Genomic DNA, 22,626 nt, shown 5'->3' with positions numbered 1-22,626 from the left:
CACACGTGACCCAGGGTCTGTCCAGGACTGGCTTCAGGGGTTCGCTGGAGGGCTAGGGACAAGGCTAATGGGAAGCCCAGTGTGCTTGTGGCCCCCACTTGCCAGGAGGTGGCGAAGGGCCCTCTTTCCTCTCTCTCTCCCCTTTCCCTGTGCTCACTGGCTGCACTGTCTGTGCCCTGCTGTCCTGTGTGTGTGTCCACGTGCATGTGCCAGGGCCACGTGGGTGTTCTCAAGTCTCCGTGTCTGTCATTCCTCTTCCGTTGTAGGCAAGCAACAGGATGGGGCGATGGAGAGTAGCCAGACCAAAGGTAATGCGCGCCCTGTGCTCAGGGTGGGGGGCAGAGGGGATGGCACAGGGTGGGGGACCGCCCGCCTCAGTTGCAGGAGCAGCACCAAGAGGTCAGGTGAGTGGGGTGGGGCAGCCTGTCTGCAGACCCTGCTGGACGCAGCAGAGTTGGCCTGTGAGCTGGCATCCTGGGGCCGAGACTGAGGCTCAGGAAGGGCAACTTGCCCCAGGGGCCGGGGGCTCGCCTGGGGCACAGACTGGCAGTTGGCAGGTAGAGGCTAGAGTGGCCCAGCTGAGTGGGGCTTTGAGTGTTGCTGAGGCTGTGGCCTGAGGCTGTGGCAAGCAGCAGCTGTTGGTGAGTGGTCTCAGGGGAGAAGGGGTGGGTAAGCAGATGGGAACAAGAGGGGGCAGCTGACACAGGAGGCTTGCAGAGGCACCAGGAACCCCATTGGGTGGGGACAAGGACGAGTGGCAGGGTTGAGTGTCCCCTCCAGGTAGGGGATGGAGAAAATTACGCAGGGCAGTGTAGTTGGAGGCCCGGCAGGCCGTGGTGTGTGTGAGGTGACGGAGGGGACAGAGACAGGGTGGGGGACACACCACCACCACAGGAGGGCCCACCAGGGGAGCTGTGAGGGGGAGAGGCAGCTAGGGAGGAGTAGTGAAGGCTCCATGAAGAGAGAGAGGTGCAATGCTTGCCCACTGGTAAATGGGGAGTAGGCTGAGGAGGGTGCATGGGGTGAGCCCAGGCCCTGACGTGTCTACTCAAGGGGCGGGCAAGAAAAGAGACAGCCTGAGCAAGGAGCAGAGGAGGAGAGTGCAGGGACTCCTGGGCCTCCCTGAGGGGAGCAGGGATGTGGCTTGGACACCAGCGGGCCAATGAGTCAGCTCAGGGTTCTGGAACGTTCCATGGGCTCCAGACCTATGCTTTCAGGTATTGAGATTTGGGGTGTTACAGGACTGGCCACGCTGTCTGTGTGCCCAAGTCACTGGTGCTTGTGTCTGTCCCCTCTTTCCCTGCAAGGCTCCAAGAGAACCATCTCTGTCCTGCTCAGGACAGCGCCGGAGCCACTGCCCACCTCAGGAGGGCCTGGGCTGACAGGACAGGAGGGAGAGGACAAAGCCCTCATTTCCTCTTGGATGGTGTGGCATGTCTTTCCCTCTGAAAGCCCCTTGTAGCTGTCACCCCAGCCGCCAGGCCCTAACCTTGGCTGTGGGGTTCCTCTGTGTGCAGCTAAGAAGCAGGATGGGGCTGTTGCCATGGAAATGCAGCCCCTGAAGAGCGCGGAAGGCGGGGAGATGGAGGAGCGGGAGAAGAAGAAAGCCAGTGTGCCCAAGAAGGAGAAGTCAGTCCTTCAGGGAAAGCTCACCAAACTGGCCGTGCAGATCGGGAAAGCAGGTAGGGGGCAGCCGAGGGGGTGGCCCTGGGGCCACCGACAGGCGTGGAGGGCACTGGGCTCCGGGACGTGATGCTGGGTCATGGAGAACACGTGGGAAAGGGATGTGACGGGCGTGCGGGCCAGGCAGCAAGAGGCCAGGCCCAGAGTAGGTGACGGCCTTCAGGGCCAGGTTCAGCCCCGGTGGGTGAGTATCGATAGTAACCCTCTGTCAGGCCAAGGACAGGGAGCACCTCCTCTGACCTGGGCTCAAGCTAATGCCGGCCACAGTGTCCCTCACCTCTTTCCTCTTGCTCTCTCCCTCCCTCGCCCCCTGCTGACCCCGCTTCCTGCCTCCACCCTCTGTGGCCTCTATCATGGCTGGGCAGGGCTGGTGATGTCCGCCATCACCGTCATCATCCTGGTCCTCTACTTTGTGATCGAGACTTTCGTCGTGGATGGCCGGGTGTGGCTGGCAGAGTGCACGCCCGTCTACGTGCAGTACTTCGTCAAGTTCTTCATCATCGGGGTCACTGTGCTGGTTGTGGCTGTCCCAGAGGGCTTGCCTCTTGCTGTCACCATCTCCTTAGCTTACTCTGTCAAGGTAATAAACACAATAGGAATAAGAATCTTTTAATACTGGGATACAGACCCAGGAACTGGGGACAAAGCCATTAAGCAACTTGTAAGAAATGAGGACCAGATAAAGTTTGGGGTCACTCAGGGAAGAGTGGGAAGGCTAAGCAGGGACACAGAGCCGGGCTTGGACACCATTCCCCACCTGGCTTCCTGGGCACAGTGAGATGAGCTGGCTTCTGCAGGATGAGGGCGGGAGAACTGAGGGGGAAGGGAGTTGAGGTGGGAACAGAGAGGAAGGGTGACCACTGGGAGACACTGGGCAGAGCATGGCAGAGATCGGGTGGGCAGGGAAGCCACGGGGCCTGTAGGTGACCGAAGAGGGGTCTGTGACATCATCCTGGGCAGTGGGGAGGCCCCAGTGGAGCTCCAGGGAGAGCAGCTGCCCAGATTCCATTGCTTGGCCTGTCTGTTGAGAGCCCTTACACCTTATAGCCTGCTGCCTAGCTTTGCCCGCCACCCTGCTCCCTTTCCAAGCTGTACCCTTGGGCACTGCTGTTGGCCCAGTGGTGGGGGTGCGTGCCTGCTGACCGAGGCTCCCCGGGCTGTTAGTGCTGCTCGGAGAGCTGGCTGGGCCAAGCACAATCATACATGATGCTGTACTGATGACCTCTTGCTCCCCCACCCCGTGGGCCAATCCCTGCCCCCAGGGCAGCTGGCTACCCAAGCTTCCATCTGTGCCCTTTCCAGAAAATGATGAGGGACAACAACCTGGTCCGCCACCTGGACGCCTGCGAGACCATGGGCAATGCCACGGCCATCTGCTCAGACAAGACGGGCACGCTCACCACCAACCGTATGACCGTGGTCCAGTCCTACCTCGGAGACACCCACTACAAAGAGGTTCCGGCCCCCGGTGCCCTGACCCCCAAGATCCTCGATCTCCTGGTCCACGCCATCTCTATCAACAGTGCCTACACCACCAAAATTCTAGTGAGCCGGGAGTGAGCGGCAGGCGGGCTGAGGTGGGGATGCGATGGGGGAGGGGGCCTGGCCAAGCCATGGCCTGAACTATCACCATGGGCTCACTAAGCTCTCTTAAGAACTTTCGCCCAGAGCTACAGTCATTTCCAGGGTGCTGGTCACCCTCCTCATCCCTGGACACTGGGCAGGGCTTGCAGGTTCTAGAACACTTCCCAGCCTGGTGCACTGTGGGAAACCTCCTGGTCGAGTCCGGGCTGGAGGCCTGCCTGGCTCCCTGCCTCCACCCACAAAAGACGTGGTGGCTGAGGCTGGGCCAGAGCCCCAGGGACAGCAAGGGGGTAGCCTTGGGTCCCCGGGACCATGCTGGTTCTCCTCACCTTGCAGCCTCCAGAGAAGGAGGGTGCCCTCCCCCGCCAAGTGGGCAACAAGACGGAGTGCGCCCTGCTGGGCTTCGTCCTGGACCTGAAGCGGGACTTCCAGCCTGTGCGGGAGCAGATTCCTGAAGAGAAGCTTTACAAGGTGTACACCTTCAACTCGGTCCGAAAGTCCATGAGCACAGTCATCCGCACACCTGACGGCGGCTTCCGCCTCTTCAGCAAGGGTGCCTCAGAGATCCTGCTGAAAAAGTGAGTGGACGGCAGTACCGAGCCTGGGGCTGGGGACGCCAGGAGCTAGGGGCTTGCTAAAGGGTAGAATAGACATGACATAAAACTGGCCATTTTAATCACTTTAAAGTGGGCAGTTCAGTGGCATAAAGTGACATTCAGCAACATTCACAAGGCTGTGCACCATCACCGCCATCCAGTCCCAGAACAAGTTCATCACCGCAAAGGAGATCCCATGCCCACAAAGCAGGCACCTCCCTCCCCACTGCCCGGCCTCTGGCAGCCACCCGTCTGGTTTATGTCTCTGGATTCACCTGTTCTGGACATTTCTGGAATCATACAGTATGTGGTCACTGCACCTGGCTTCCTTCACTGAGCCTCACGTTTTCAAGGTTCATCCAAGTTGTCCCAGGGTTTCCTTCCTTTTTGTGGCTGAATAATGTTCTGTTGTATGGCTGGACCACATTCTGTTTAGCCAGTCATCCACTGACAGACACTTGGGTTGTTCCCACCTTTGGGCTACTGTGAATCATGCCACTGTGAACATTCACGTGTAAGTTTTTGCTTGAACACATGTTTTCAGTTCTCATGGGTATATTCCTGAGAATAAAATTGCCAGGCTGTATGGTAATTCCATGTTTAAGTTTTTGAGGGACACCAAACTGTTTTCCACAGGGGCTGCCCCATGCTACATTCCCACCAGCAGTGGAGGATGGTTCCAACTCCTTATCTTCACCAACGTGTGTTGTTATCTGGGTTTTATTATCATGAAGACAGTGGATGTGAAGTGGGGTCTCACGGTGGGTTTGATGTGCATTTCGCTGATGGCTAGTGATGTTGATGCCTTTTCATGCGCTTACTGGCCATTTGTTTCTCTTCTTTGGAGGAGTATCTGCTCCAGCCTTTGCCCGTCTTTGATGTGAGTTGTTAGTCGTTTTACTGTTAAGCTGTAAGAGCTCTCGGTATGTTCTGAATACTGGACTCTTAACACGTACCTGATTTGGAAGTGTTTTCTCCCATTCTGTAGGCTGTCATCTTATCACTCTCTTGAGAGATTTCTTTCTTCACTCTCTTGATTTGTCCTTGGATGCACAAATGTTTTCCAATGGTGAAGTCCAATTTATCTCTGTTTCTCTTTTGTTGCTTGCGTGGGGTTCCTTTTAGAGGTGATGAGAATGTTCTAAAGTTGCCTTTGGTGGTTGTAGCACGACTGTGAATGTACTGAAAGCCATTGCCTTGTAGGTTTTCAATGGGTGAATCATGTGCTCTGTGAATTATATCTCAGCAGAGCTGTTAGAAAAATGGAGGCAGGCGGCACGCAGGTCCACGTCCAGTGCCCCACCCCACAAGCCTGCTCAGCCTTCACACCTCCCCTTGGCCTTGTCGTCTCTCTTCCCCAGTACTACAGCAGCCCCCATATGCCCTCTCCCACCCACCTGGCTCCCCATCCAAAATGCTTTTCCCCGAAAGTCTGCCCAGGTGCAGCCTCCCCAGCCCAGGGCAAAGGCCACCTCCTCCACTGGCCTCCACAGTAAGTTCCTGTCTTTCTTCACCAGCCTGTTCGGGGCCCTGTCCGTCCCTCTGCCACACTGGCCTCTGCAGCCTGCGGTTCCTTTGCTCCGTCCTCTTCTCCATCGGAGTCCTGCCAGCCCTCCCCGGCCTGGCCCCACTGTGGCTGCTGCCTCGCCGTCGCCCGGCCCCATGGCACTCAGTTTTGCTCATGTTCCACCTCTTGCCCTCAATCCCAGGGCCGTGCTCCCTCCAAACCCTCCCTTGTCTCTTCCCACTCTGGTGGTGGCTGGCGGCTCTTGGCCTTCCTTAGCTCATAGATCCAGCTCTCCAGTCTCTGCCTCCATCATCACGTGGCCTCGTCCCTGTGTCTGTGTCTCTGTGTGTCCTCTTCTCTCTTTATAAAGACATCAGTCATTGGACCAAGGGCCTCTTCTTAACTTTGCAACAACTTCTTTACAAATAAGGTCACATGCTGAGGTCCCAGGAAGAACATGAATGCGGACGGCGGGTACCATGTTAGGCCCCGCCCAAGCCAAGTGCCTCCCCACTTGGAGAAGCCCCTCTGCTGTGTCAGGTGCAGGGCTCAACTCTCTGGCGCCAGCTCCTCTCATCCTGTCTCACCCCAGGTGCACCAACATCTTGAACAGCAGTGGCGAACTGCGCGGCTTCCGCCCTCGGGACCGGGACGACATGGTGAAGAAGATCATCGAGCCAATGGCTTGTGATGGCCTCCGCACCATCTGCATTGCCTACCGGGACTTCTTGGCCACCCAGGAGCCTGACTGGGACAATGAAAACGAGGTGGTGGGCGACCTCACCTGCATAGCTGTCGTGGGCATCGAGGACCCTGTGCGGCCCGAGGTAGCCAGAGCCCCTCTGGGAGGCCCGGCTTGTCCGGATGGGTGGAGGGGGAGCCCTGCTTCCCAAGTGGCCATAAAAATGCAAGGAGGGGACCGCCCCTTTTTCCTGCCTTCCCAGCCACCACAGCACTCCCTGCCCAACTTTATAGGTGAAACAAACTGGCCACCCACCACAGTTGGAACTACTGGGTAAGGTGGGCGATGGCGGAGCACTGGACCTCCTTTGTCCTCGCGCCCTTGCACCCGCCCAGAGGCTCTGTCCTGCCTCCGCCAGATGAGAGAGGGTGGCAGTTAGAACCTCAGCCGTAGGACGGATGGATCAGAAGGGCTGGTGAGGGAGAGGGAGGAGCTGGGGAGAACTGGGTGAATGGTGCTGCCATAACTGGGCTTAGGGGGCTGGGGCAGGGGAGCAGAAGGTTGGGGTTGAGCAAGGTTTGGGACATCCCCACGGAAATGTGAACAGGTTAGGTGGCTGTAGGCATGGAGAGCTTGGTGCAAAGGTCCTGGCTGGAGAGAGGTTCTCCAGAAGCGTCTTTACGTGACTGACAGTCATGGGGTGCAGTTGAGCAGAGGTGGGAGGAGCCTGTGAAAGAAACTGCAAGGAAGGGGCCAGTCAGGGAAGGGAGACTGAGGAGCATGTGGCCAGAGCAAGAGGGTGGCTTAAGGCAGGTTGTGGCAGAGGCGGGCCCTGGACGTTGGGACATCACCTTGCGATGGTGCTTGAGGGGCCAGTGTGTGGACACTTCACCCGAGCTTTCTGAAGAAGGAACAGAGACAGGGCAGAGGCTGGTCAGGGTACAGAGTGGAAGAGCGATGGGGAGGGTTATTGGTCCTTAAAGATATGAGACCTTTGAAGGAGGGAGAGCCTCGCGGGCGGGCCCTGGAGCGGGGAGCCAGGCAGCTGCAGGACACTGGGCCCAGAGGGAGCGTGCAAGGCACCGAGGGTGCAGGTTGCGAGGCAGGGAAGGACCCTCTCTCTCCTCCCAGGGCCTCTCCGGTGGCGCCCACTCATGTCAGAAGCCGGACCACCTGGGTCCTGCGACTTAGCCTGAAAATGTATGTGTGGGGGCTGGGGCGTGGGGTAGGGGAGGGGTGCTGAGACAAGGGGGAAGCTTCTCGGCTCTCCTGCAGGAGCCCCGCATTTATACACTGGGTCGGGTACCAGAGATCCTCAATTCAGAAGTCAATCCTTGCCGCAGCTAAACACCGGCCGTGGGTCATCAGTGACAGCATGCCCCCAAATTCCCCGGAGACGGGGACTTCGTGTGCAGAGAAGGGGCACCTGGAGTCAGCCCCGGGAGGAAGCAGATGGTGGCAAAGTTGAGGTGGAGAGACTTTGAGCCAGAGGAACAGGCCTGGAGAAGGCGGGGGTGGGGGGTTGGAGGAGCTGCCTGGGGGTGCTGCTGAGGTGACAGGGCTGCCCCCAAGGACATAGGGACCGGCCTTTCCCTTTGTCGCACCAAGGAAAGACTGAGGCAGAGAGGCAGGCTGCGTCCATACAGCCAGCCAAGTCCTAGAGCCACGATGCCCTTATACAGACCCGATGGCCTCCCCTCTGGATAGAGCCTTTCACCCTCACCCCTACCCACAAATGGCTGCCAGCCCCACGTGGGGTTCTGTGCTGCTCCTTCTCAGAAGGCATCGACAGTGGCAGCTCTAGACTTTTCTACACAGTTTACTGGGGCTGAGGGAAGCTGCTGGAAGGCTGGAGCTCCTGTTGAATGTCTCACAAACCCAGGAAGACGACGTTCCCAGACTCCCAGGGCCATGGTCAAGGCCATTTCCTACCAGCTTCCCCTAATTTCTGGCATAAATATTTGTTGCAAACTGAAGCTTGAGTCATAGATGTCAGCTTGGAGGCACAGGTGTATTCATAGATCTCCAAAACGGAACTGCAGCAGCCACCTTTCCATCCTCTCATTTACAGAAGTGCCAATGAGGCTGGATGGGGTGGGGGTAAGATAGAACAGTCCAGAATAGCTGCACATGGGTGGGGCGAGGCCCAGCCCTTCTCCTGGTCAGTACTCTTCTCACTGTGAAGACCCAGCCACAGTGGCTGCCCCGGCAGGTGGAACCACAGGGTGGGACAGGCCTCGAGGCCAGGCAACGGGCCGCTCACTTAAGATCCAGAACCAGCTTTGTTAAAAGGGCCCAGGGCACAGGATAGCGCCTCTCTGGCTTCACAGTGGTTGAGTGAGAGTCTGGACGGCAGATGACACCAACACGGCCCGGCTGGGGAAGCCCAGCAGACCCCATGGAGACTGGCTGGCTGGGTGGTGGCCAAGGAGGGACCCCAAGGGCCCAGCAGATCCTGGCCTCTGTTACACTTGCCAGGATGCTTAGGGGCATGGCACGGCTGCAGCTGGAGGAAGCCCTAGGGGGTGTCTGCCCTGGGGTGCCGCATGAGACCAGAGGCAGGCTGTATTTATGCCAGAGGGGTGCCGGGGCTCTGGCAGGCACTGCACTAGCTGCTGTGCTGTCTGCCCTCAGTCAGCAGGCAGGGACCAGGGCTGGGCCCAGGGGACAGCAGAGAGGCAGCTGAGTCAGGACAGTCGCCTGATGAGGGAGAGGGCACTGGTGGATGGCAGGAGCTTCCCACCACCTAGCTGGGAGGCCTGGGGCCTTGGGGACCAGAGAGGAAGCCATGCCTGGGCTGCACCTACACAAGATGAGCCAAGGCTGGGTTCCTTGTTCGCCGGGCTCAGGCTTATCACGGCCACTTGGTGGCAGCAGAGGAGTGGCTTCCAGACACTTCAGAGCCAGGAGGAGGCTGCTGGAAGGGCAGTGTCTCCCTGGAGCTCATCACTCAGCACCCCACAATCCGCACAGAGCAGAAAGAATCCCTGAGGCTGACAGCAAGGAGAGGTCTATGGGGGTGTGGGGTGCAAGACCCTCCTGGGGGCTTGGCCTTCTAGGCCACTTGGCAGTATTTGCTACAGGGATCATAGGGTCACTGTGTCACAGCCCTGAAGTGGGGGTGCTCTGGCTGGGCCCGGGTCCCCCTCTTCCTCTCACGCCCACTCTCTCCTTGGCTGAGATCACAGCCACTACCCCCGGCTTCAGGGGCCACCAGTGTGCCCGGACCTCCCAGACTGGGGTTCCCCTGCTGCCCGCCTGCCCTGGGGTCTCCCAGCTGCCCTACCTCCCACACCGCCTGGTTCTGGCTCCCCCAGCCACCGCACCCCCTGGGCTCCCAAGCCCGGCCACTCTTGCCGTCTGTCCTCGTGCCCAGACTGTCACTGGGGCTTCGGTCTCAGCCCAGTGGTGCTCACTGGGAGCCCGCAGGCGGGGGCGCTGGGCCCAGTGGACAGAGCAGGGAGCCGGGTCTCCCCAGGCTGTACCCCTTGTCGGGGCTGCATCTGGGCATCTCACAGGCCTAGGTCTGACCTCTTAATCCAAGTCCCTCAGCTCTGAGCCCGCTCCTTCTGCTGCTCTCCCCTCCGCACTCCTCAGGCACCGTCTGCCGGGCTCCCCTCCGCAGAGCCACCTCCTCACTGGGAATGGGAGTATCTCAGTTCTCTGGGACAATGCTGCCACTTCCTGGCTGGTCTCAGCTCCTTTCAGTGCATTTTGCACTCAGCACTAGAGGGGTCTTTTTCTTCTCCCTCTTCTGGAATCTAATATTATATTTGGAAAATGGAGGTGTGTGCTAAGTCATCAAAGCCACGTTCCATTTCCCCTAAATGAGCACCTTATCATGTAAAGCCTATGGCTCTAAATCTCTTAGGTTTTGTTTTGTTTTGTTTTTTTTCTTAAATGGCAGGGCTGGTAGCCGGGAGCCCACCCTGAGTCAGACCCCTGGAGGGCCCGGGCTGCAGCAGGGCCTGCTATCTGGCTGGGGAGCTGGGGCCAGTCCTGGCTCAGCTGCTCTGGGTCTCCATTTCCAAGTGGAAAACGGGGTTGAAAGAGCAGGGTGATTTCTCTGGTCAACCTTGGCCATGGCTCTGATGCAGCTCCTCAGCAGGGTAAAAGTTTCCAGTGGCTCCTCCCAGCCTTGCTCGTGATGGCAACGTCTGGATCTGAGTCGTCGCTGGTACCCTGACCCGACACAGTGAAGGAGGCACCTGGGAGAAGCAGGGTGGGGGACTGGGGAACTGAGGGAGGCACCTTGCTCCCTGCAGGCTAGGCTGACGGTGATGGCAGAGCAGACAGGCTACTTCTCTCCTCCAGGCCCCGTGCTGGGGGCAGGGTGCTGCAGATCCAGATAGAGCAAAGGGTACAGCCCGGACATGTGTGTCTGGCCTTGATGGCCCCACCCACCATCTGGTCTCTTCCAGGTCCCAGAAGCTATTCGCAAATGCCAGCGTGCTGGCATTACGGTCCGCATGGTGACCGGGGACAACATCAACACAGCACGGGCCATTGCGGCCAAGTGCGGCATCATCCAGCCTGGGGAGGACTTCCTGTGCCTGGAGGGGAAGGAGTTCAACCGGCGGATCCGGAACGAGAAAGGCGAGGTAGTTCCAGGTCCATCTGCCCTCCCGCAGGCCCAGGCTTCTGGCACTTTCTCCACCCCAACCCCTCCTGTTCAGCCCTGTCCGCCCGCCCACCTAGGCTCTGCAGCTTCTACATTCTGTCCCCTCCCAGATAGAGCAGGAGCGTCTGGACAAGGTGTGGCCCAAGCTGAGGGTCCTCGCCCGATCGTCTCCCACTGACAAGCACACTCTGGTCAAAGGTAATGGACTTGGCTCGCTCCTGCTCACCCTTCCCTGCCCCTGCCCAGGTGGCATGGCGCAGGCTGGCTGTGGCCATCACCCCCACGTGTCGTCTGAGCTTCTGCCTAGGAAGTGCGGTACTCAGCTCTGGACCCATTGTTGCAGGAGACTTGTTTTGTGTCTCAGAGAAAGTCACTGGCCCTGCCTGAACCTCAGTTTTCTCATCGAGAAAATGGAGATGATAATGTTAACACAAGTGGAAGAGGCTGGGGAGGCTGGTCTCTCATCCCAGCAGATGGGGATACTGAAGCCCAGGAGAGGGAAACGTCTGTCCCAGTCACACAGCGCTGAGCCCCTGCCTTCTAGAAATCACAGCCCCACCCCATGTCATCTCACTGGGTGACGGGCTGGGGTAGGAGAAGGGGGACAAGCCTGCCAGTCAATGCACAGGGACTTGGTCCCAAAGTGACAGAGAGCATGGAGGCAGTAGCACAGTCACAATCCCAGAGCCAACTGGTCCCCCCCCCACAGCCCTGGGCTGGTCCCACAGGGACACAGTTTGGCCGCAGCCCTGCCCTGCCCTACTGTGTTCCAGGCATCATTGACAGCAGCACCGGCGAACAGCGGCAGGTGGTGGCCGTGACCGGGGACGGCACCAACGACGGGCCAGCCCTCAAGAAGGCGGACGTGGGCTTTGCCATGGTAAGCCACCTGCTGCCAGCCTAGTTCACCACACTGGTGGAGGCGGGTGCTTCTTAAGGACATAAGCTTTGTGCAGGGATGTGGGGGCTAGCATTGAGGCAAGTTGCAGAGTGCCAGAAGTTTCTTTCTCTCATATCCTGGCCACCTGGGCCTCGGCAAGCTCTGCCGATCTGGAGACACACGTGCGATTTATTTAAAGGTATTTGGTGTGATGATGCCAGAGGTGACCGCGGGGCCCGGCGGCCCTGCTGGGGGTTGGGAGGTACTGGTCAGTTGTGCACCTGCCTCCTCATGTCCCGGTCCAGTCTCAGTGAACCTCAGTCACAGGTGTGGTTAGCACAGTCCCCAAATGAGCTCTTCCTCTGTGCTTCTCTCCTGTTGCTTTTGTGGACCTAGTTCTTTCAGTAAAATCCATCGAGCAGGGTGGCGCTGGGAGCACAGGAGGCTGCTCAGCTGCTGAATGCAGAGACCCAGCCATCCCCACTCCCACCCTGCCTGGGCAGGCACAGGAGCACAGGCCAGTCCTTCCCAGAGCCAGACTCCTGGGGGCTCCCCACACAGCAAGCTGCTCTAGTGTGCAGAGACCGGGCAGAGACTAGTAGGTGAACCAACTGTGGCAGTAGGGCAGCCTCCTCTTTGTCTCTGAGCAAAACTGTTCTAGTGCAAGGACTCATTGCATGGACCAAGGGACTCGTTTGGAAGGGAAGGATGAGTGGTTGTGGGGGGCTGGGGAAGGGGCCCATGGAATCTGTGTGTGCCCCCCAGGGCATTGCAGGGACTGACGTGGCCAAGGAGGCTTCGGACATCATCCTGACCGATGACAACTTCACCAGCATCGTCAAGGCAGTCATGTGGGGCCGCAACGTCTACGACAGCATCTCCAAGTTCCTGCAGTTCCAGCTGACTGTCAACGTGGTGGCCGTGATTGTGGCTTTCACAGGCGCCTGCATTACTCAGGTAGGCACTGGGGGCCACTGTGCCCGAGGAGGCCCCTGAGCCCCTCCCACAACCGAGGGAGAGTGAAGGAGGCAGCTGGCTCCCTGGGCCCCTCCTGCCTCATGCACCCAGACTCCTGTGTGCAGAACAAGCCCAGGGGACCCTGCTCCCAGCAGTGTGAGGGCCAAAGAGCCCCTGTCCGAGGGCCCAGTTGTGGGAGTCAGGTTTTTCTTTGCTCCAGAGTTTTTTGGTTGAGAGAGAATTCATATACCAAAGAATCCACTGTATGAGTTTACAACTCAGTGATTTTTAAGTACGGTCACAATGTTGTGCAATCATCGCCTCTATGTAGTTCCAGAATGTTTTCATCACCCCAAAAGGAAACCAAGACCCCAAGAGAAGTCACTCCCCCGCCCCCCCCAGCCCCTTGCCCCCACACACCTGCTTTCTGTCTCTACAGACTTACCTCTCCTGGACATTTCAGATAAATGGGATCAGAGCATGCGTGGTTGTGTCTGGCTTCTTGCCCTTAGCACAGTGTTTCCGAGGTCCATCCATGTTGTAGCAGGTACTTCATTCCCATTGAAGGAGGACTGATGTTCCGTGGATGGAGAGAGCACGTTGTGTCGATCAGTCCTCCATCAATGTGCATTTGGGTTGTTTCCACCCTTCGACTGCTATGAACACACGTGTGCAAGTCTGTGTGGATCTGCCTTTGCACTTCTCTTGGGTCTGCTGGCAACTCCAGAGCTCACCTTCAGGGGCGCCTCTTCCCCTTTTCCAGTGGTCCAATTCTCCCCATTAGTGAGTGTCCAGAATTTGTCTCCCTTTCAAAGGTGTTTTTTAATTGAGATAAAATCCACATAACATAAACTCTCCCATAATAACCATTGTAATCATTTTGAAGTGTGCGATCTGATGAGTCTTAGTGCATTCACAATCTTGTGCGACAGTCACCTCTATCTCTTTCCAGAACTTTCTCATCCCCCTTGTGCCCACTCAGCAGCCACTCCCCACTCTCCCCACCCCGGGCCCTTGGCGCCCGCTCATCTGCTTTCTGTCTCTGTGGATCTGTCAGTTCTGGAAGTTTCCTAGGAAAGGAATTGTACAGTATGTGGTCTTTTGTATCTGACCTCTGTGAGGCTCACTTTTAACCCACTGAGAGGCTGTGAGAAGGAAGGTCCAGTGCAGTTTCTGCCTCTTCCCACCCCTCGGGTGTGCAAGACGGGAGAGCACGCATCCGCTGGGCTCTTGGATGGTCTGGGGCAACTGATGGGGGTGGGCAGCTTCCTGCTAACAATCTGGACCACACCTTCTCGATCCCTGCCACCAGGTGAGCAAGGAAGGGAGACTGAGAGCATTTTAAGAGCAGGAATCTGAAAGCCCAGCGTGAACTCTCTGCTACCCTTAAGAAAACATAGGGATGGAGGTGGCACGTTGTTATGGGAAGGCTGGATTTGTTGCGTTTCACTTGAATTAAATGCCAATGACATTGCCCCCCCCAAGCTGAGTTTCTTCCCAGGAGTGGGGGGGCCAGTGGGGTTTCCTATCCCATGGCGGGCTGACTGCCTCCTTTCCACAGGACTCTCCTCTCAAAGCTGTGCAGATGTTGTGGGTGAACTTGATCATGGACACATTCGCCTCTCTGGCCCTGGCCACCGAGCCGCCCACTGAGTCGCTGCTGCTTCGGAAGCCATATGGCCGGGACAAGCCCCTGATCTCACGCACCATGATGAAGAATATTCTGGGCCACGCAGTCTACCAGCTCAGCATCATCTTCACACTGCTCTTCGTCGGTAGGTCAGCCTGGGAGCACACTGCGCTGTTGCCGGCCCTTTGGGTTCTGACACTGTCTAGCAGTGGCAGGGACAGACGGGCCCCTGGGGACCCCATTTCCAGTGAGAACCCCCTTGGCCCTCCCCTCCCTGTGGCCCTGGGAGCTTTCTTCTGCATCCGGCCTCAGCTCTGTTCAGTGGATCCCTTCCTTTCCTTGGGGGCAGGTTTGTTGGTTGGTCTGTGTGTGGCTTCTTCCTGACATGAGGACGCTGTCCGCCTGTCTGGGGACCCTTGACCAGGAGGTGGCTTGGCTTCCAGCCCATGTTTCCAGGGGCAGACTCGAAGCTCAGTGCAGGGATGGTGTTTGCTGAGGGGCCAGAGTCACGGGTGGGGGCCCCCCAACATCAGCATCTACGGGTCCCCTTATGGGCTTTTCTGGAACTTCTCAGGAGCAGAAGCCTCTCATGGTTCCTCCTCCAGCTCGAGCCGGTGCACAAATGGGTCTGAGGCGTAGATAGTTTAGAGCCTTGTGTCTCATTGTCTTCACTCCTGTCCCCGGGGTTTCAGTGCCAGACCCCTGGTCCAGCCCCTGGCCTTGGCTGTGGGCTGAGGGACTCGTTACTTTCTCCTCACAGTCGCCCAGCAGTGGCATCGGGGCTGCGGCGCAGACCCCAGCCCTGCCTGGGGACACCGGTCCCACTCAGGGCCCGGCTTCCCTCATGGGCCCCTGGGCTTGCAGGGGAGCTCTTCTTTGACATCGACAGTGGGAGGAACGCGCCACTGCACTCCCCACCCTCCGAGCACTACACCATCATCTTCAACACGTTCGTCATGATGCAGCTCTTCAATGAGATCAACGCCCGCAAGATCCACGGCGAGCGCAATGTCTTCGACGGCATCTTCAGCAACCCCATCTTCTGCACCATCGTGCTGGGCACCTTCGCCATCCAGGTAGGATGGGTGGCTCCAGTCCTGGGAAAGGGGTGGGAGAGGGGACCACCCCACCCTGTGCTCTCCACACCAGCCTCCGCTTCTCCCTTCACAGAACCAGCTCTGCCCGCGCTCCCACTGTCCATCTTCCCAACACCCTGGCCTTGCCTTGGGTTCACTCGCTAGCTTCCACAGGGCTTGAGTGTGCCCGCCTCAGAACTGCCCTTCTCACAGATCCTTCCAGGTCTGCTCCTCCCATTTCTAGCCCTTGATTCCTTGGCAAGAGGCCACCATCACTCCAGAAGTTTCCTTTGGAGATGCTCTCTGTCCCTGGTGTTGACACCACAATGCTGTGGGCAGGCTGGTCAGTCAGCTCTCCATGAGGCACTGAGCAGTCAAAACAAGGGTGTCTTCATGAACATGTGAGCTCTAGAGAGGCCTCCAGGTCAGGACAGTTTGTTTCTCACAGAGGAGGGGGCCTGCCACTCCATGGGGGACCACCAGAGGAAGCACCTGGGTTGATCAGTAGCAGAGAGAGGGTGGGGAACCCTGGGCGGGACAGAACCTTCACTGCGCTCTGTAGGGGAGGGCTGGGAAGGTGAGGTGAACAGGCTCAGGACATGACAGTGTGAATAATCTCCAGGCTCTGGGCTATAGGGCTGTCAACCTCATTGTCTGGGGCCTGGCCCTGGGTGATTAGGGCAGGGGCACAGTGGCCCAGAGTATGAGAGCCCAGAACAGAGAGATTGGAATGTGGGCTCTAGTTGGTCTGCAGTCGAAAAGCTCGTCCCTGGGAAGAGGACTCCTCCCACGGAGGGGCAGTGAGGCTGCAGGAGGCAAGGAAGGTGAGATGCGTTATCGAAGTATCTGGCATATGTATGTTAAACCATCACATTTACAGAAGCCACAAGCACTGCTAACACAGCTGAACCACGGCCAAAGGCTGGAAAAGGGACAGTTCAGGGCCCCTGCATCAGTGGGCATCTGGCACCCAGTGAAGCCACACGCCACCTGGCGTGGCCCCCACGGCCGGTGGTCAGCCAGTCTGGGAAGGCTTTTTTGCCCCCTGGTTTTGGGAGGAAGGAAGGGCAGGAGCCCAAAGCAAGGAAGACTCCCAGGGAATGGCTTGTCTACCTGAGTGAACCAAAAACCCCTCTGACTCCCAGAGCAGGGCACCAGGCCTGCAGGGCAGGGTGTGCCCCGAGGGCTGCGGATGCCAGCCAGACCCACCTCCCTCCCGCCCCTCTCCTGCAGATCGTCATCGTCCAGTTTGGCGGAAAGCCCTTCAGCTGCTCCCCGCTGTCTACGGAGCAGTGGCTCTGGTGCCTGTTTGTTGGTGTTGGGGAGCTGGTCTGGGGACAGGTGAGTATCTGCCTTGGCAGCTCTCAGGGCGCCACCCCCTTCCTGTTTGTCCATTCTGGGACAGCACTGGTGACGGGCACAATGCTGGGGAATTGTGGGCAGCCCAGGGGTCCCTGCCTGGCTCCCTACTCCGGATCCTTGGAGCCCACACCCGGGAAAGCCCGTGGTATGTTGGCAGGGGGGGCTGAACACCACGGGGCTCAGGCCGGGGACATGCCATTCCCTAAGTACCAGGCCACAAGTGACAGCATCCGCAGAGGGAACGCCAAGGGCCATGGCTGGGATGTCATAGGCCCCGGCAAAACCACCCGCCATTCCCCTTTCCATGGTAGGAGCTTGGGAAACACTCACCTATTTGAAACTAAACTGCACCTCGCTAAACCCTCCCCAGGGCAGAGGCTGGAGGGAAACGAGAACATTCTTTGACCTGACGAAGGGCAAGCCTTACACCTCAGGCTCTGCAGCTGTGGCTGCAGCCAGTTCACAGGGCCAAAGGTCCTATCAGGAAGGGAGACCTCGGTGCCGGGGCTGGGCAGATCCCAGGAAGGGCCAGACCAGGCCGTGGGCCCACAAGAGCCCTCTGACAGCCTTTCTCCAGAGTTCTAGAACATTAGTGTAGGAGGCTGAGTTCAGGATCCACTTTGTCCTGTACCTTAGCCACCTCAGGCCCCCTCACAAACTACCCCACACCGGGCGGCTTCCGTGGCAGATGCTATTCTCTGGAGGCTGGAGGTCCAAGGTCACGCTTAGGTACAGCAGGTCCAGGAGAGACCAGGCGCGAGCTCCCAGAGCCCTGCCAGCCAAGTTGTGGGACAGCGGCCTTTCTCCCGGCGGTGATAGGTGACAACACGCACGGGCTGCTGTCACCAGGGACGCTCCCTGAGCGCTGCTGTCCAGGGACTTGATGGGGATCGGTCCTGGAGGCCCAGAGCACCCGCCCAGCTGACCTGAGTTCCTGGGTCCATGCACCCTGGAGGTCAAGCTGAGACGTGTGGCCCGAGGCCCCACCAGGAATCACGCCGTTGGCAGAGACTGCCTGGCAGGGCCCTCGGCCCCAGGCAAACAAGACCTTCTCATCAGGCAGGACATGCCAGGGCCTAGAGGTGCCCTCCCAGGAGCTGGGGTCCAAGGCCAGGCCTCTCTCTGCCTTACATGCCACGTAGGAAGGCCGCACTGGCTGCTCCTCTGCACGCTGATGGAGGTGGGCCCATGGACAGGGACATGGGGTCCCTGCAGGCCCCCGCCCAGGGCTCTGGGCTCCAGCTACATCACTGCCCCCTCACTGGGAAACGCTCCATGGCCCCCAGTGACCTCCGATCTCAGTACCCGCTTCCACAGGACTGCTTTCCGCCTGCTCGCTCCGCTTAAACACAGAAACCCGCAGTGTCCAGGGAAAGAGGCGGCCCCTCCGTCTGGGGAGCAGCTGCAGGCCCCCGGGGCTGCCCCTCAGGAAGATGCCGGAAGGCGGGGGGCATGGGCACCGGCTTTGGCGTGCGTCAGACAGAGGGGGACACTCTGGGCTCCTCTCCAGCCCCAGCAGAGCTTCCACCCCGAAAAGCACAGCCCAGCCCTGACAGCCACCTCTGCCTCCTGGCCAGGTCATCGCCACCATCCCCACCAGCCAGCTCAAGTGCCTGAAGGAAGCTGGACACGGGCCCGGACAGGACGAGATGACGGACGAGGAGCTGGCGGAGGGCGAAGAAGAGATCGACCACGCCGAGCGCGAGCTCCGCAGAGGCCAGATCCTCTGGTTCCGGGGCCTCAACCGGATCCAGACGCAGGTAAGCCGCCGTGCCACTCACCTACTCTGGCGTTCCTGCCTCCAGAGGGTGGCAAGCCAGCAAGAGGCAGAGAATGGGTGAGGCGAGCCCGAGCCCAACAGGGATGCCCTGGGGCCTTGCTGCTACGACCACAAGGGCAGCTGCTGGGTGTGTCCAAAGACCATCGAGGCACTGAGATGGCTTCTCCCTGACACCTCCCTCAGGGCCCAGGCGGCCCTCCCCGTAGTGCGCGCAGGTGTCAGCCAAGGGCATGCGGTGACTGAGAGCTGTGTCTCGGGGCAGTGGGGGCTGTTCGAATAGCTGCTGGGATTTGTTTTATTTGCTGGGAACTCTCCCAGGTCATGGGGAAGTGACATTCTCAGGATGAGGTAGGTGCTCATTTCAAATGGCCTTTGACGAGCTCACCACTGCTGGTTGAAGCCGAGGCAGTCAGCAGTAGTCCTCTCCAAAGTCAGGCGGTCACAGCGACCGCTCAGCTGCGGGCACTTGCGAAGGCTTCACGAGAGTCCCCCTGACAGAGCCACTCTTGCTCCCTGCCCCTAACTCTTCCCGGCCAGCCTTCTTGCCAGAATATTGCACGCTCACTGTTTCCCCGAGGCTCTCCCTGGCCCTCACTGGTGACTCCACCACAGTCCGGTGTCTTCCCTCAACACTCGGAGGCAGTTCTCACCAAGGTCTGCTTGGAAGCTGCCTCCTAGCGCCTTTCCCTGAAGTGTGGTCAGCCCTGCTTTCCTGGCGGCCTGCTGTCCTTCCATCTCGCTGCCTGCTCCTCATCCTTGCTGGCCTGTGACTCCCACCTCCTGCTAAGACCTTGGTCTGTCCTGTTTCAGACTGTGCAGCTTGCTTGCTGAAAATCCCACGGACCAGGGGCGCTGGTCTCTGCTTGCCAATTCCTCACAGCCTGGCCCTCCCTTCAGTTTCCAGATGGCGACCAGGCACCCCTCATGCACCACCTCCTCCTCTGCCCGGCCAGGAACCCCAGAGTGCCACACCCACACCAAGAGGCACCACAGCACCCACCTTGGGCTCAGCTAAGCCCAGACCACAGGCACCACCACCCCGAGCACACCTCCTCCCAGCCCCCCAGCTCCTGATGGAGATGATTCTATTACTTCCACTGCCAGAGCCTCTTCTTGTCTCCACATCCACCTAGTGCCTTCGGCTCAGCTCCACCCCCTTGCATGCACATCCCCAGTCCAGACACGCCCTCCCTGCACCCCTCACCCAAAGTCCTCCTGGCCCAGCCACCCATGTCTATGCCTGGAGGGAGGCTCCCTGTGTTCACCCTGAACACCTGCAGCCGCCTGGTGACACCCATCACACCCTGCCCTGCCCTTCCTGGGCTTCCTCCTGCCTGGCCACTGGCCTCTGGCTATGCTCTGTCCGGGACCCCCAGCCCCTGCCCTGACCCAGCTCCAATTGCTCCTTTTCCTGGGGATTCCACCATGCACCCAGCCCAGCCCTTCTCTGGAGTTTAGGCAACTTCCTGCCGTGGTCCCCTTGGTCTGGGCAAGACCTGAGACCACACCTCTCCCCAGTGTTTGCCTGTAGAGTCACACATGATCACAGGCTCATTCCAAAGAATCTTCCATGCAAGGCACACAAAGCGCCTCCCAGTGCACGGCTGCTCCCACACAACCCCCAGGAGGCCAGCCTCTGGGCTCCCCTCCTCTCCTCCCCCAACAGAAGCTCCACTGAGTTTTGCTCAGCGCAGCCCCTCCAACACCACCTCCTGCTCTGTGGCCCGTGTAGCCTCTCTCCTCATCCTAAGGGTGAAGTCCAGGGTCCTGACCGTGGCCTTCAAGCCTCTGCCCCTTGACATTTCCCCCAACACCCTGTGCCCCGTAACCCCTGCTGCCTTTCCAGATGCCTGCTCTGCTTGCCCACTTGGCTCAGTGTCTATGTTGGCCACTGTCTTGGCCTCAGGCCTCCCCAGGCCCCACTGCATCCCCCGGGGGTCCCTCTCATCCTACAGCAGCCTGCTCAAAGGCTGCTGCCTAGTGAAGCCTTCTCAGAGTCCTCTCCGTCCCGCCAATGCAGCACACATGCTTACGACAGCCAGTTCTACATGCGGGATCTGTGCTCCCAGCCCAAGGCACTGGAATCAGTGAGGTGCAGACTGCCCCGGGGAACCTTCCAAGGCTGCAGAGCCCGGGCTGCCCGGAGCTCCGGATCCTGTAGGGCTGGGTGAGGTGGCTCATCCCTCCTGGCGTCCCAAGCACGTCGGCCCATGTGGCTGAGAAAGAATGTCTCAAGTCCGGCAGGAACATTGAGTCCCCAGTAGAATGGAGTAGCCCTCCCAGCCAGCCGCCCCACTCTCCCCCACCATCTGCCCAATGTTCAACTCTGAGCACCCCCCTCCCTGCCCCGTCCTGGCCCCAGCAGTCTCTTGGGTGTTGTGCTGGGGTCTGGGGCAGAGCCGGAGCCAGCTAAAGCCTGCTCAGCCCGTCTGCTTCCGTCCATGAGCCTAATTCAGCGTTAGCTCTTTAGCAGCTAAGTCCTCAGCCCCACCCCAATCTGAGGTGTCTGGGAGGAGGTCGGTGGTGCCCCAGCCACCTGCGTATCTGTCTCCTTAGTGCCTGCGGCCTCTTGGGCTGACACTGCTGCCGGGTTAGTAGAGCGGGTCCTTGCAGTCGGAGGCTTGGAGTTCCTGGCCAGTCAGGTCCCTGCTTTGCACACGAGGCAATGGGGCCCAGAGAGAAGGGACTGGCCTGAGGTGGCCCAAGCTTCCCTCTCCTATCCCTTAGCCTTGTCCTCTCCGCAGAGGCACTCATTTCTTTGCAGGATCTTGATTTTGTCCCAGCAGATTCACTGCGCTTCTCAACAATACTGAAGCCATGGGTTACTTGAGCTTACTTTGCAAAGCCTCTATTCTTTTTGAGTCAAAATACCCGCTTGAAAAACAGAAAGTCTGGGAGAAATAAAGTCTCTCAGCTTGTAGACATCCCAAGCCGAGAGGAACTTTCTCGAGGCAACCAGGCCTGCATTTCTGAGGTTTCAAAACATGAAAGTGCTCCCCAGATTTCGGAGGCCTGCACAGCTTTTTCTGTTGCTCAGGGAAGGCATTTCCCATCTGCTGTCACCTCCGCCCCATGCTAATGTAGCAACACACCTGGCGGCTAGGGTGTCGTCCAGAATCAGGGTCCTCAAAACTCGGAACGTGGAGAAGCTTAAGCCATGTTCCCAGCCCAGTGTGTGGGCTTTCAGGGTGGGCTGGGCGACAATTCTGCAGTATTTAGACTGTCCAGTCGTGCCACCACACGGAGATGCCAAAGCAGAGGCAAGAAAGGCATCTTGCCCTTCCCTCATCACCTTTGCCCCAGAAAGAGTCCCCTCTTGAGACAGACCTGTCTCCAGAGCCTTAGAAACACCTCAGTCTGAGGGGGAGACCCCCCCATCATGGCTGGCAGGGGTCACCTTGCTGCCGTGCGCTGGTCGCTCGGCACCGCGCCAGTCCCCCATGGGCACTCAGTACGCCTGACTCACGGGCCTCAGTCCCGGCACGAGGGTCCCCTGCTCTTGAGCGGGATGTGCTGGGCAGAAGAGGGAGCTCAGCGGCCGAGCCTGTGACAATAAGTCTGTCTCGCAGCACGTCTGGGGGTGGCAATGACGGACATCCTCATTTTGGTTGGGGTGAGGGGAGTCTGAGCACTCGAGCTGCCTTCTTCCAAGAGCCTGGGCCCGTGGCAGACGCACCCCTGAACCTGGCAGCTACCATGTAGCTACCTGGGGGCCTGGGGGTGGGGGCCCTGGCACAGAGCCCAGAGCAGGCCGGCAGTGTGGTCTGGTCTCCAGAAGTATATACTTGCTCTGCTGATCACATTCTCTGTGATGGCTGTAGTGCCACAGCAAACTACAAGGCACTTTCCAGACATCAGAGCCACCTTCTAAGGCCAAAACTCCCCTCCCTCCACCACCGGGGGCATTCCCAAAGAAGCAGCCAATAGTGCACCACACTGGGCTGGCCTCCCAGAATCTAGGAACATGCTCTGCAGATAGGGAGACATTCACTGGGGCCACCTAGACACAGTTCCGCGGGACCCCAGGCCTGGGTCTGATCCGCCCCCAGGCCCCCGTGCCAGTCAAAGGCAGGTTTAGGAAGTCCAGAGACACTGCGTCTCCCATCAAGTTCACCCATGTGGCTCTCATTTCCCCAAGACCCACCTCCCTTTGGACTCTTAGGAAGCTTGAAGGGTGGGGGCCAAAGCAAAAGCCATCTCCGCTCTCCCTCCTGCCCTGCCTGGGGCTCTGTGGGAAGGCGAGCTAAGACAAACCAGTGCTTTGGGGA

The 22,626-nt window shown here is 59.0% G+C and overlaps 1 protein-coding gene across 2 annotated transcripts in view; it reads left to right on the top strand.

Annotated features, from left to right (window-relative positions):
- Window positions 1-272: 272 nt before the first annotated feature.
- The window catches only part of ATP2B3 (ATPase plasma membrane Ca2+ transporting 3), a 33,575-nt gene continuing 11,221 nt past the window's right edge, over window positions 273-22,626 (top strand). For both annotated transcript variants that reach the window (XM_072958115.1, XM_072958116.1), the window contains exons 1-14: window positions 273-308; window positions 1,518-1,682; window positions 2,049-2,263; window positions 2,986-3,228; window positions 3,604-3,845; window positions 5,963-6,197; window positions 10,474-10,653; window positions 10,784-10,871; window positions 11,447-11,553; window positions 12,319-12,510; window positions 14,072-14,285; window positions 15,005-15,216; window positions 16,450-16,557; window positions 18,156-18,338. In XM_072958115.1, the coding sequence (XP_072814216.1) occupies window positions 287-308; window positions 1,518-1,682; window positions 2,049-2,263; window positions 2,986-3,228; window positions 3,604-3,845; window positions 5,963-6,197; window positions 10,474-10,653; window positions 10,784-10,871; window positions 11,447-11,553; window positions 12,319-12,510; window positions 14,072-14,285; window positions 15,005-15,216; window positions 16,450-16,557; window positions 18,156-18,338 (2,406 nt within the window). In that variant the 5' untranslated portion in view covers window positions 273-286. The remainder of the gene's footprint in view (window positions 309-1,517; window positions 1,683-2,048; window positions 2,264-2,985; window positions 3,229-3,603; window positions 3,846-5,962; window positions 6,198-10,473; window positions 10,654-10,783; window positions 10,872-11,446; window positions 11,554-12,318; window positions 12,511-14,071; window positions 14,286-15,004; window positions 15,217-16,449; window positions 16,558-18,155; window positions 18,339-22,626) is intronic.

Source organism: Vicugna pacos, unplaced genomic scaffold (genome assembly GCF_048564905.1).
Source record: "Vicugna pacos unplaced genomic scaffold, VicPac4 scaffold_204, whole genome shotgun sequence".
Classification (NCBI taxonomy): domain Eukaryota; kingdom Metazoa; phylum Chordata; class Mammalia; order Artiodactyla; family Camelidae; genus Vicugna; species Vicugna pacos.
This window is presented reverse-complemented; position numbering and strand designations above follow the sequence as displayed.